The 14,051-nt window shown below is 43.9% G+C and overlaps 1 protein-coding gene across 1 annotated transcript in view; it reads right to left on the bottom strand.

The window, feature by feature from the left end:
* GAL3ST1 (galactose-3-O-sulfotransferase 1) overlaps window positions 1-14,051 on the bottom strand; it is a 100,311-nt gene that overhangs the window by 20,882 nt on the left and 65,378 nt on the right. The window contains exon 2 of the mRNA XM_082253477.1: window positions 5,009-5,142. Coding sequence (XP_082109603.1) covers window positions 5,009-5,139 — 131 coding nt within the window. The 5' untranslated portion in view covers window positions 5,140-5,142. The remainder of the gene's footprint in view (window positions 1-5,008; window positions 5,143-14,051) is intronic.

Genomic DNA, 14,051 nt, shown 5'->3' on the forward strand with positions numbered 1-14,051 from the left:
CATTCTTGGAGCCGGGCAAATAGGAGATCACATAGTTAAAATGAGACAAGAATAAGGCCCCTCTGGCCTGACAAGGTGTGAGCCTCTTGGCCTCTGAGAGATACGTCAGATTCCTATGATCAGTAAGAATGAGAACTGGAACCACAGAACCTTGGAGCAAGTGTCTCCACTCTTTGAGAGCCAGGATAATGGCCAACAGCTCTCTGTCTCCAATCTCATATTTTGCGTTCAGATGGAGCCAGCTTCTTGAAGTAGAACCCACAAAGAAGTAAGGGTCTAACAGGTGTCCGACGCTGAGACAGCAGGGCGCCTACTTCTGTCTCAGACGCATCCACCTCTAGTACAAAGGACAAAACAGGATTGGGATGAGCCAGAATGGGAGCCAAAGCGAAAGCAGACTTGAGGACCTTGAAAAGCTTGGATGGTAGCTGGCGTTAAATTGTGGGAATCGCTGCCCTTTTTGGTCAAATCTCAGATAGGTCTGACCAAAGAGAAAAAGTTCCTGATACATTTCCGCTAGTAGTTGGCAAACCCAGGAAACGCTGAATGAAACTGAGAGCACTGGGAAAACCCTTTAGCAAAAATCATGTAGCCCAAGAAGGCAACCTGAGACAGGTGGAACTCATATTTCTTAAGCTTACAGAAAAGACCATTCTCACATAACCGTTGCAGCACCCGTCTGATATCCAGATAGTGGGATTCAATAGTCCAAGTAAATCAACTTATTATGAAAGACATCCTTGATGAACTCCTGGAAGACAGCGGGCGCATTGCACAAGCCAAAGGGTATCACCAGAGATTCTTAATGACCAGTTCTGGAATAAAAGCGGTCTTCCACTCGTCGCCCTCCTTGATCCTTACGAGATTATATGTGGCCATTAGGTTAAGCTTGGTAAAGACCGTGGCTCCCTTGAGGCGGTCGAACAATTCATTTATCAACACAATCGGGTATGTATTCTTGACCGTGATGCGATTGAGGCCCCTATAATCAATGCAAGGCCTCAACTCACCCCCCTTCTTCTTTATGAAGAAAAAACTGTCACCCGCTGGAGAAGTGGACTTGTGAATGTGCCCCCCTGGCAAGCCCATCTGCCACGTACTCTTCCATGGCCTTATTCTCCACAACCGAGAGAGGATAAACCCTGTCACAAGGGAGAATGGCACCAGGTTGCAAGTCTATGACACAATCGTATGGACCATGAGGAGGAAGAGTACCAGTGCGCACCTTGTCAAATACATCTTGATACTCACGATATTCAGTAGGCAACAAGGAATCCAAGGAGGTACAAATAACCTTACATGCCCATTGATACAAACAGCGCACACTGTGGAGACCAAGAGAGGATCTGGACCGACTGCCAATCAAAGGTCAGTCTGTGTTTCTTAAGCCAAGGGTACCCCAAAACAAGGGAGTAGTGTGGGGACGAAATAACCTGGAAACAGGTCAACTTCCTGTTAACTGCCCCTATCGCTATATCAACCAGAACAGTCTCATGGGTAACCTGTGCTGGTTGCAGGGGTCTGCCATCAATTGCCTTGATAACTAGTGCAGAAACACGAGGCTGCAAGAGTATGGAATTTGCAGTAGCACACGTACTGTCAATAAAATAACCGTCAGCACCAGAGTCTACCAACGCCCGAGTAACCACCGAACCCACTGCCCAGGAGAGGACAACTGCGATTAGCGGTTTATTTTTACGGGAAACCGGGGATGATGAAATTCCACCTAAGATCTGGCCCATACAGGACCTTAGGTGCGAGCGTTTCCCGGATGGGTCGGACAAGATTTCAGGAAATGGCCACCAAGACCGCAATACAGGCACCGGCCCTCCCTCCTCCTAAAGGCCCACTTAGCCTCGGAAAGGCTAGTGAACCCCAGCTGCATGGGTTTACCATGCCCAGAAGTAGTGGGAGGTGAGGTAGGAATGGGTGGGAAAGAAAACATAGGAGCCAAACTGGTAGGAGCCTCTGTAGGCGCTCCTTAAATTATAGTCTCTCCCTGAGCCTGGTATCAATCAAAATCAGGAGGAAATGAGAGCCTCAAGCTCGTCAGAGAGATCCTTGCCTGTAATCTCATCCTTCAATGCATCGGAGAGACCATGAGACACCAGAGTCTCATTATTCCATCCCACCTCTGCTGCCAGGGTATGAAATTCGATGGCATACTCGGCAATGGTTTGTGTACCCTGTTGAATGGACAGGATCAGCTTAACAACAGAGGCAGAGCGAGCAGGCACATTGAATACCCTACGAAAGGAGGCAACAAAACTCGGGTAATCGAGTATCATAGGATTATCGTTCTCCCATAAGGGATTTGCCTAGGCCAAGGTCTTGTCCGAGAGCAACAAGATTAGGAAGCCTACCTTGGACCTGTCTGAAGGAAACGCCTGAACCATCTCATAATAAATGCCCACTTGGTTTAGGAAGCCACGACACTGACTGGGTTCACCCCCATAGCGCTGCAGGAGGGGGGCTGAACCAGTTATCCCTCTGGTAACAGCGACTCCAGCTACAACTGCAGGAGCAGAAGCGGCAACAGGAGCAGCAGCAGGTGCAACAACAAGAGGAACCACCAGCCTAGCAGCACCAGAAGCGAGATGAGCTGTGCGTGCAAGCAACATCCGCAATGCCGGAGCGAACTGATCCAAAAGGTGATCTTGTTGATAAAGCCTGGTAACCAGCATGGGGAGCGAAGGAGCCCCTGCATCATCAGGATTCATGGCCCTTGTGTACTGTCAGGGAGCCAGGAAACCAGACTACACAGGGATGCAGGTAAAATAAAGCAGTTTATTGGAGGAAACAACAATAAACGCACAGCAAGAGTGAGGAAGTGGGAACAGGAACAAGTCAGGGTCAAGTCCAGAAGCGGGTTGTCATCCAAACCGGGGTCGAGTCCAGAAGCTGGTAATCTGCCGATGCCGGGTCAAGAGCCAGGAGAGTAGTCAGCCAAGCCAGGTCATACACAGAGGAACACGGAGAACAGAAGACTGCAAGCAGAGATGCACCTTGGAGCACAAACACAAGGGCAAGGACTACAGCCCATCAGGCGATAGATATAGTCAGGTGTGCTGCATCATCACTGTGCGACGCCCAGGCAGCAGGCAAGTGATGATGCAATCAGAGTCTATAAGAGGTAGCAGTCTGCACATGTCCAAGATGGCTGCCAACAGGAGGGCAAGGTAAGACCTTGACACACCTTCCTGGAGCCCAGGGTGATGATCATCATTGCTGCTGTGAAGGAGAGATGGGTCCCAGGATTACAGTAGGATTACCGGCAGGATCAGACCTCAGCCGCCGCACGTCCTCTCAGGCTCACATCCCAGCCACATCCCCCGTTTGGCTCTCCTTTTTTTTGGGCTCAGGTGAACCCAGATTTAAGTTAATAGTGTTACAAAGACCATGGGGTGAGGGTGGTCTGGCTTGTCCTGACCTTTATAAATACTTATTGGCCGAGTTACTGTCCCATGCACATAACTGGCTAATCTCAGACAAGTCCAATGCAGCAGTGATTCTAGAGGCAGCTTGTTTGGGATCTTATGAGGTGCTAAGGAATCTGCTTTATCGAAGGGCCCTGCGCACCTTTCCTCCTGACAAAGGCTATTAAAACTGTTCTAAAAGCATGTTCCGCAGCTAATTCCTTACGCCCTATACCTCCCGAACATATCTAACCACATAATCCTCTCTGGTTTAATTTGAAACTGCCTTAGTTCATGTGGGTACCTGATCCTAGTGTATGGGCATCCAAATATACAGACCAGATATGTACTGGAGGCCAAATGCGGACATTTGATGAGTTAAAACAATTACAGTATATGGTTTGCCCAACTCGTACCTGTTCAGATTTTTACTGCTCAGGCATGCTTTTAATTCCCAGTTTGAGTGCTCCAAGGTGACTTTCTATACTTCGACTCTGGAGGATCGGCTCAGGGGCGAGTCTATGGTCAAGCCTTTATCTAATATCTAAAAAATGTATTGCCCAACTTACAGGTGGGGATGGAGTCTCTCAAGGTCAAGTGGGTGGGAGACTTTCCTTCATTAGAGGCAGAAGATTGGGAGGATATGTAGGGGTGCTCCTTCTCTTACCTGGTCTCCTCCAGGGACAGATTAATTCAATTTACAATCTTGCATAGGATCTATTTCGCAACCATGCGACTACATAAAGTATACCCTTCCATACCAGATTCCTATTGGAGGTGTGCTTCCCCATCAGCAGACTTTACTCATGTGTTCTGGTCCTGTCCTCAGATTAAAAAATTCTGGTCTGAGGTCAGCGCATGCATACTGTCTGTCAAATACCACTAACAGTGGAGGTATATCTGTTAGAACTTGTTGACCCCTTGGTCCCTGGCCGAGCAGTCAGAACCCTCATGGGGTTGCTAATTTACTATGCACGCAAAGCCGTTGTTCAGTGGAAATCCCCCACAGCACCATCAATTAACTTTTGGAAGAATTTGGTCAATTTGGCTCTGCCACTGTATAAGGCCACTTATATATCTTGCGTCTGTGCCAAAAAATTCCATAAAGTGTGGGACAGATGAGTGAAAGCCTCTTCTACAAATGCAGATGCTATAGACAAATAATCAGTACACTATCCTATAATTAAATACAAGTGTAATAGTGGTTTAGTTCCTATATACTCTGGTAGGAGGTTAATCCCCTAGGTACCTGGGTTCTGGGAGAATGTGTATTTCATAATTTTCCTAAACTTTAGCCCTGAGTGCTACAAACATTCCTTGCATTATCCTTATGAGCCGACCTGCCTATGTGGTCTGAGCGTACCGACATATAGGTTGTTTTATTTTTAGTTTTGGTATTTTATTTGTTCTTTCTTTTTTTTATTTTGTGTTTGGTTCCTGTTTTGTGTACAAGCCTGGGTATGCCTGATAGGTTGTGTTTTGTACTACCTTTTAAAAAACGACAATAAAAACAATTTTCCAAAAAAAATAAATACATAATTTAAGGAAATTTATTTAAACTTGCAGTTATAATATTCAAGTAGATGACTTACTCTGTGCTGCTAAGACTTAGAGGTGGAGCTGCATAAGAGTACAATAGAATCAAAAAACTGGTGAAGACGGTTCCCAAGATCAAGCCTTTCCATACTGACCGGCAAAGTTTACCCTGGGCCTGCAGGCACATCCTCTGCAAAACAGCAAAGACACCATATATTATGATCAATTGATGCATATCAATTTACAAACATCATATACAAAGCAGTAAATAGAAGTAAATAGATTGGAAGATATATTATATTTTGAACATCTTAAGACCCATCTCTCTGCTCTGATTTGCCTCCAAGCATCTTGATCACCTTGTCCACAACTGTATGAGTTGCTACCTCATTGATAACAATTTTCTGTAGAATCCAAACAGGGAAGACCGCTCTAGGTGAGGCTGGAATCAGGTGCTGGTCGGATCCGCAATCCAGGATAGCTTCAAACAAAAGGAATGACCGCACTTCCGATAAATTTCAAAGAAAGGAGTGTCTTTATTCCACATCAATTGGCAAATACAGATACACAGTGTGAGTGCAGGACAATCGGTGGACGCGTTTCACGACTGGATGTGTCGCTTATTCATTCATCATGATGAATAAGCGACACATCCAGTCGTGAAACGCGTCCACCGATTGTCCTGCACTCACAGTGTGTATCTGTATTTGCCAATTGATGTGGAATAAAGACACTCCTTTCTTTGAAATTTATCGGAAGTGCGGTCATTCCTTTCGTTTGAAACAATTTTCTGTAGCCCTACAGTCTGACTTCCACCCGCAACATTCCCCTGAAATGACCCTACTAGAACTCACTAATGTGCCAAAACCCAAATAGCCAGCGCTAAAGGAATCCTTACCAATAAAAAAGCTTGTCGAGCAAAACAAAAAAGAAGATCCATATACCGAGCTCCTCTTCACAAAAACCTACAGCCAATATAAAATAATGATTATACAACAGGACAAAATAACACTGAGAGTCTGCAGAAGGGTTGATAAAAAACTTTCTTAAAAAATTCCTATGGAGAAACTCCAACTTTTGCAGAAACCTCGGCATCACACACAGAGATTGTTGTTACAAGGTACAAAACTTACCTCTCTTGATTTATCTGACTAAGACATGCAGCCACAGCTCAGCTCTATCACATTCAGTGTGACTCACAAAGAGTGCGATCTTGGTTGTTAGTTACACTGAACATAAAGGAGGTGTGGCTGAATGTCATGTTCATACAAATAAAGAGGGATATGTATTGTACCTTGTAACAACAATCTCAGTGTGTGATACAGACCTGATCTCTCAGGTGGACAGAGCAAAACTTTCCTTGTTGCAAGCGAGACAAAAACGTATCCATTCAACAGGATTACTGGTTTGATTGCAAAGAGGAGCCTGGTATATGTATTTTCTCTTTTTTTGTTTTTCAATACGTTTTTTTTTATAGGTAAGTGTTCCTGTAGTAGCTATTTGTGGTTTGGCATGATAATCCACTTATTCCTCCTCTTCTCTGATCCCCTGCCGGCACTCCTCCCTCCTGCTGAGTGCCCTCATAGCAAGCTGCTTGCTCTGGGGCCACTCGTGCACACTCGCTCCTGAGCCACATCTGTGTGTCCATAAGACACACAGAGAGCGGTCTGGCCCCGCCCGCCACTCCCTCCTCACTGCCTGTGATTGACAGCAGCGGGAGCCAAAGGCTCAACCAATGAGGAGGGAGAGACCTGGGACAGCCACTGCTCTCATGCACATCACTGGATCAGGCTCAGGTAAGTATCGGAGGGGGGAGGGGGGGGGACCTGCACACTGAAGGTTTCTTACCTTCATGCTTAGAATGCATTTAGGTAGAAAAACCGTCACCCTTTAAAACCACTTTAATATTACACTTCCTTCACAGCAGGGCGCTCCCGCCCCCGCTCAGCAGCGGCGAAGCTGATGCACAGGTCAGGCGGCTCCGATTGCCGTCTGACACCCGCGATCATTCCCCGCTGAGAGAGAAGAACGGTCAGCTGTTGTAAACACAGCTGACCGTTCTTCTCCCTGGAATGATCATATAGCCCCTGTGATCCTTTTATATAGGATCACAGGTCTCTATAATCATTTCATAAGCCATACCCCCCCACAGTTAGAATCACTCCCCTTGGCTCACATCTAATCTCTTGATCACCCACAATGTTAACCCCTTCCCTGCCAGTGTCATTATTACAGTAACAGTGCATATTTTTAGCACTGATCACTGTAGTAATGTCACTGGTACCCCCAAAAGTGTCAAAAATGTCAGTTAGGGGTCCAATCTGTCCACTGCAATGTCGCAAAATCACACATCGCCGCCATTACTAGTAAAAGAAAAAAAAACAATAAAAATTACATAACATAGTTAGTAGACACGATAACTTTTGCGCAAACCAATCAAAATATGCTTATTGCGATTTTTTTTACCAAAAATATTTAGCAGAAAACAAATTGGCCTGAAATGTTAAAAAATTTAGATTTTTATTTTTTTTTTTTTTTAGAATGTTATATAGCAGAAAGTGAAAAATATTGTTTTTTTTTTTTTTTTCAGAATTGTCGCTCTTTTTTTGTTAATAGTGCAAAAAAATAAATTGCACAGGTCATCAAAAGAAAGCTCTATTTGTGGGGGGGAAAGGACAGCAACTTTATTTAAGTACAGCATCGCATGACCACGCAATTGCCCTTTAAACTAACGCAGTGCCGAATTGCAAAATATGGCCTGGTCATTAAGGGGGAAAACCTTCCGGTCCAGAAGTGGTTAAAGGCACAGGGGCACAATGGACACTCAGCACATAGCACAATGGCAGCAAAGGCATCCAGTGTGTCCCCTTACCAGTATACATCAATAACAAACAAAATGGTACCCGCCCCACCTCTAACTGACCTTCACAGCAAGGAGCACATGAGCAGCAAGTTAGCACAAATGTGTGCTAACTAAACCCCTGTTTTTAACGCATACTGTTAAACAAGTTCATTTGTTTGCTAAGCAAACTGGTTGGTGAGTTGAGCTGGGAATGTTCTGGTTTTGTCTTTTATGTGTATTGCTCAATTTTGATGTTGGGTGATAGAATTAGTCTTCGTGTTGTCAGGATGGTTTAGCTCAGAGAAGCTTATCCCAGCTAACCATTTCTTGATTGTTTTTTAACACAACTACGTGAGATAAGCTGACAGCGTTCTGGTCTGTATTACTCAAAATACAGTCTAAAAAATAAACTTTGCATGTACAACATACATACAGTAAGTACTACACTATATTACCAAAAGTATTGGGAGACCTGCCTTTACATGCACATGAACTGCAATGGCATTGCAGTCAGCTGGTCAATGGCAGCTTTAGCGCACTGTTGGTTGATTTTGGGTCGCAGGGGAGAAGAACTAAGTGCACTCCTGTGTTCCACATGATACATATTGCCAAAAGAGCTTTGACCATACAGTATGTCTCTTTTAAGAATAATAGATGACTAATCTTGGCTGAACAGATGCAATCATTTATTACCCCAGTAATAGGCTACCCATGGTTCTAACTAAAAAGGGAAAGCTGGGGTTTTCCATTCTTCCCTTCACTCTGGGATGTTTCCTCTACTGCATTTCTTGTCAGAGGGGTACTTGAGTCTCCAATCAGAAATCCATATATTTAATCCCCCCCCCCCCTTTTATGTGAAAGTCGAACCAATTGCACCACTTCTTATCATATGATTGAGGCAAACTCAAAACTTTTTCCCCTCTACAGAGTTTCAGACACTCTGTAAGGCTTTAGAACTGACCCAATATGGCTTATTTCAATCTTATCATATTTTGACATATCCTCCAGAACCATCCACCCCCATATACATCATAAATTGGGAAGAGGACTTTGAGACTACTTTTACAGATGAACAAAATAATAGGATCAAACAAGGTTTGCATCTCCGATTCTTGTGACCCGCATAGAAGAAGGAGGGTGCTGGTGTGCAAATGAGCCCATCCTGGCTCAATAAATGCTGACAAAAAAAGAAAAACCCCTCCAGTTGCTGCACACCAACAAAGCCAGAGTGTATCCAAAATTAAAGTGGCTTCAGGACACACTCAGGCTTTGTCAGTGTGTGTGAAATGAACCATAGAGCTTCAGTATCTCACACTTACACACACTTACTAAGGATTTCTCAAAAAATGTAGCAGGTACTAGCGTTTGGACCGATTCCAGCAGGGGATGCTGCTTCCGCGTTCCACAGGGATAGAGAGAGAGAGGGGGGGTGACAGGGAGAGAGAGAAAGAGAGAGAGGGGGGTGACAGGGAGAGAGAGAGAGAGAGAGGGGGGTGACAGGGAGAGAGAGAGAGGGGGGTGACAGGGAGAGAGAGGGGGGTCGACAGGGAGAGATAGAGAGGGGGTCGACAGGGAGAGAGAGAGGGGGGGGGTCGACAGGGAGAGAGAGAGGGGGGGGGTCGACAGGGAGAGAGAGAGAGGTGGGGTTGACAGGGAGAGAGAGAGAGGTGGGGTTGACAGGGAGAGAGAGAGGTGGGGTCGACAGGGAGAGAGAGAGAGGTGGAGTCGACAGGGAGAGAGAGAGAGGTGGAGTCGACGGGGAGAGAGAGAGAGAGAGAGAGAGAGGGGGGTGACAGGGTATCTCACAAAATCTAATAAAACAGCTAAAAGATCCTCTCTAGGTGGTATAGGGTCCTCAAAATACTTCACAAAGTCTTTGTGCAATGCTTCCTATCGTGCTGGGAATTTAAAAAAGAAGGTGGTTCCCTCCTACATGTTTTTTGGTCCTGTGCAGTTATTTAAGACTTCTGGGCCCAAGTAAAGCAGTTAAAATTAAAATTGACAGAAGTATAGACACTGCAGCAGCTTTCCTCCATCTATGGGCTCCACTGCCATTGAAATGATACAAGCGTTCTCTACTAATAAATGTACTAAATGCAGCATTGCAATTCATTGGAAAAAAATCACATCACCACCAGTTAGTTTATGGTTTTTCAAAGTCAACAAAATCAAGTCCCTTACTTTTTTTTTCTAAATTTGTTAAATACTGTTTTATATAAGACTTCCTTTGGGCTCATTTTGACCATGAAAACCATCTATCCCCCTTTTATGTTCATTTGTATCATTCATGTAGTAATAGTGCTCTTCAGTTAACCATTTTGTTTTTAAAAGAGACCAGTATAAAGTTAAAAGAGGCATCTAATATAGTCAAAGTCAGTTTCCATGCGTTCTCAGTGGGTCCTATATTGTGGACATAATGTAAATGGACCTCATTTACTATAGGATAATGTAATTCTCCCTGAAATGTCTACGCATACTTATGTTGACTGACAAATGATTGTTCTTTCTTTATGTACACTGATAGTATTCTCTGTATGACTGTGCAAACTGAAAATAAAGAATTTGAAATAATCCAGTTTTCAAATGACAATGCTATTACATAGGGGCGGCACAGTGGTGTAGTGGTTAGCACAATCACCTAGCAGCAAGAGGGTCGGTCGTTCGTAACCCAACAACGACACTACCTGCCTGGAGTTTGCATGTTCTCCCTGTGCCTGTGTGGGTTTCCTTCGGGCACTCCGGTTTCCTCCCACACTCCAAAGACATGCTGGTAGGTTAATTGGATCCTGTATAAAAATTGGCCCTACTGTGTATGTATGTGAGTTAGGAACCTTAGATTGTAAGCTCCTTGAGGGCAGGGACTGATGTGAATGGGCAATGTATATGTAAAAGCGCTGTGTAAATTGACAGCGCTATACAAGTACCTGAAATAATAATATTACATAAAATTGTCAGCTGTCAAACCTTGTTAAGCATTGACTCATCTAGTAGTAAGCAGGCAGCTGACATGAACTCTATACAACACCATTCTAAAACTTTTTGCAAATGACCTTTGTCACAAACATAAAACATCAACTGAAAACCACCCTGAAACTACTCCTAATTTAATGGAAACATTTAGGTGGCAATGATTTATCCCTGTAACTATTGACCCACTTCACATACTAATTTCACCTATAATGGTATCCAGACATCAATGAACCATCTGTCAGACTGTGTATAATTCAGTTTCAGATCATTAATATTGCATTCAGTTCATTTGGAATTATTTTTCGGTGCATACTCTGCCCAGCTGTCATCAGAATTTAACACAACTATTTTGTTCTATAAAAATAGACCCAATTAAAAAATATATTTTTGGAAGATTTTTCATTCATCACACACATCACCAACATACACGCACCACAATTTGTACAATAGAAATTACACCACAAAAGCTGTATTCAGATTTTCGCCAGGATTTATCACATTTTATGCATTTATTCCTCTTTTAAAAGCAGAATATTTTTAATATCCAGTCACTGCAACCTAAAAGGAGAATATTAAGTAATAAAAACAAAAGAAAGAGAATACTGTCAATGTTAAAACCACTCCCTACTGTACATAAACTGTGCATCAGGCTGACACCACCAGATATTTTTAAGATACTCTATATTAGTGGCAGGGAGCTAATGGAGGAAACGTGAAGTAGTCTCTAGTTATACCAACCTTCTTGCTTTACCTTTTCTTTATTTTTTTTTTTATATTTCTTTATTAACGATTTTCAACAACAAAGGTAAAAATGTAATACAGTTCATTACCTTTTCTAGTTTGGTGTCCTGTCTGTCTTTTGTTACTGTCTTTTTTTTTTTTTAAGTTTCCTGTTCTCATTTAAGTATCTATTACAGGTGTATCACTTGAGCTCACTCTGCATTTGTAAACGTTTCTGTATTTGAAAGAAACCATTGTTCTTTTGAATTACATTTTTCTCATGTTCTGTGTGAGAACAGTAAGTAGATGTTTTACTTCTTACAAAATCCTGTACATACACAAAACTGTGTAGTTGATCTCAAAGTCCGGCTATCTACATATAAATTTCCTCCAGCTGTAGTTATTAATTTTTTTCTTTATTGGTTTTAATTTTCTCAAGTAATAAACTGCTCTTTCCAGTCCTGATTAAATATATATTCATATACTGTATGGGCCTCTTGACTTATATTGTCCTAGAAGCATAAGCCGTTGTCCTCCAAATGGTGTGAAAAACTGGGCACCACTGTGGGAAACCTTTGTTAACTGAAGAAAAATAAATAAATATTTATATATATATATATATATATATATATATATATATCACATATAATAAAGTACAAGTGTCTCTGCGTCCAGTCCTTGTGTCCGTGGGATTGCGCTACTGCCCCACGGACAGCCGTTGAGACTTGTAGCGCAGAGACTTTGGGCGGCCGGGCGAAACTGTTGAAGGTGCGGGTGTGCGCGGGCACGCGGCGGGTGCGCGCTCGCGTGGACTTACTGCTAAGCGGCAGCGGCCGTTACAAGTGGCGGCGGGCGAGCGATGTCACGCAAGAGCCGATCGGTCAGCTCTGCGCGTGTCCCCGATATTGCTAGGGCAGGACGCTATGAACATAGCTGGCTACGTCATGCGGCTCTCGCGTTGTTAGAAAAAAAGAATGAGATAAGCAAGAGACGCTCAGTCAGCTCTGCGCATGTCCCCAGGGTTGCTAGGACAACAGGGACGCAGAGCTGACAGAGGCTCTCGCTTAACTGGAGCAAGTATGTTTTTACAAATGTCCACCTCCAGAAGCAGACGTGTTAATAGAGCTTATGTTATAAAGCATGCTGGTTATGTGGGGAATGAGCATTATTTAACACAAGCTTATCATGCAAAGTTTTCAGGCTTACTTAACAGTGCAGTGCAAAGTGCGACAATGATCAGCAAAAGACAAGACCTAATGACATCCAATTAGATACCAGTTTACTGAAGGCAGAGATGATGATATGGGTTACTTTACACATCCCTGCTCTTTGTGTTACTGAACATTTCTAAAGAATAAATACGATAAGATAGAAATCAACTGCATGGTTGTCCACTTTTTTGTACTAGAACAAGTCTGTTTTTACAAATGTTTGACCACATATGTTCTAGCGCCCGTTAATTTAACTGGCTTAATGTCTAGTATATATATATATATAGGGCGTTCAAGTCAAACCGGGACATTTTTGAGTGGAAACTGCAATTATTTTTCAACATACTCCCCTGCTACATTTATACACTTATCCCGGCGTTTAACTAATGCCTGGAAAGCTTTAGAATTTAAAGATTTGTCAGTACACCTGAACCATCCTGGGACAGCCTGCTTCACTTTGTCATCAGTGCTGAAATGCTGACCTCCGAGGAACTCTTTTAGGGGTCCAAACAGTGGCGGCTGGTGAAGTTTTAAGATGGGGGGGTGCAAGACCCTGCCCTTCCATTTTGACCCCTCCCATTTCTCAGAAGCCCCACCCCTTATAGACTCCACCCATATTGTCCCCTGTATTTTGCTTGCGTGAACCAATTCTCCCAATATATCACATATTAAGGGGTCCATCAGTACTAGTATATCCCATAATAGGGGGCCCAATTATGGGATATACTGTGAGAGACATCCTATTATGGGATACATGGACTGAGAGTGGCACAAACCCCATAGTACAGACCCCCCCAGCACAAACCCCTCAAGCACAAACCCCGCACAAACAACTCAAGCACAAACCCCACAGTACAGGCCCTCTAGCATAAACCCCACAGTACAGACCCCTAGCACAAACCCCACAGTACACGCCCCCTTCAATATAGTGACCAGTATAAATGTCCAGTTTCAATGTAGTGACCAGCATACATGTCCCCAATGCAGTGACCAGTATACATGTCCCCAATGCAGAGCTATGCGTGCGTGCCTCCAGTGCAGTGACCACCAGTGTACATGTCCCCAATGCAGAGCTATGCGTGCGTGCCTCCAGTGCAGTGACCACCAGTATACGTGTCCCTAATGCAGAGCTATGCGTGCGTGCCTCCAATGCAGTGACCACCAGTATACATGTCCCCAATGCAGAGCTATGCGTGCGGGCCTCCAATGCAGTGACCACCAGTGTACATGTCCCCAATGCAGAGCTATGCGTGCGAGCCTCCAGTGCAGTGACCACCTGTATACATGTCCCCAATGCAGAGTTATGCGTGCGTGCCTTCAGTGCAGTGACCACCAGTGTACATGTCCCCAATGCAG

This window comes from Pelophylax lessonae (genome assembly GCF_965119305.1).
Source record: "Pelophylax lessonae genome assembly, chromosome: 1".
NCBI lineage: Eukaryota > Metazoa > Chordata > Amphibia > Anura > Ranidae > Pelophylax > Pelophylax lessonae.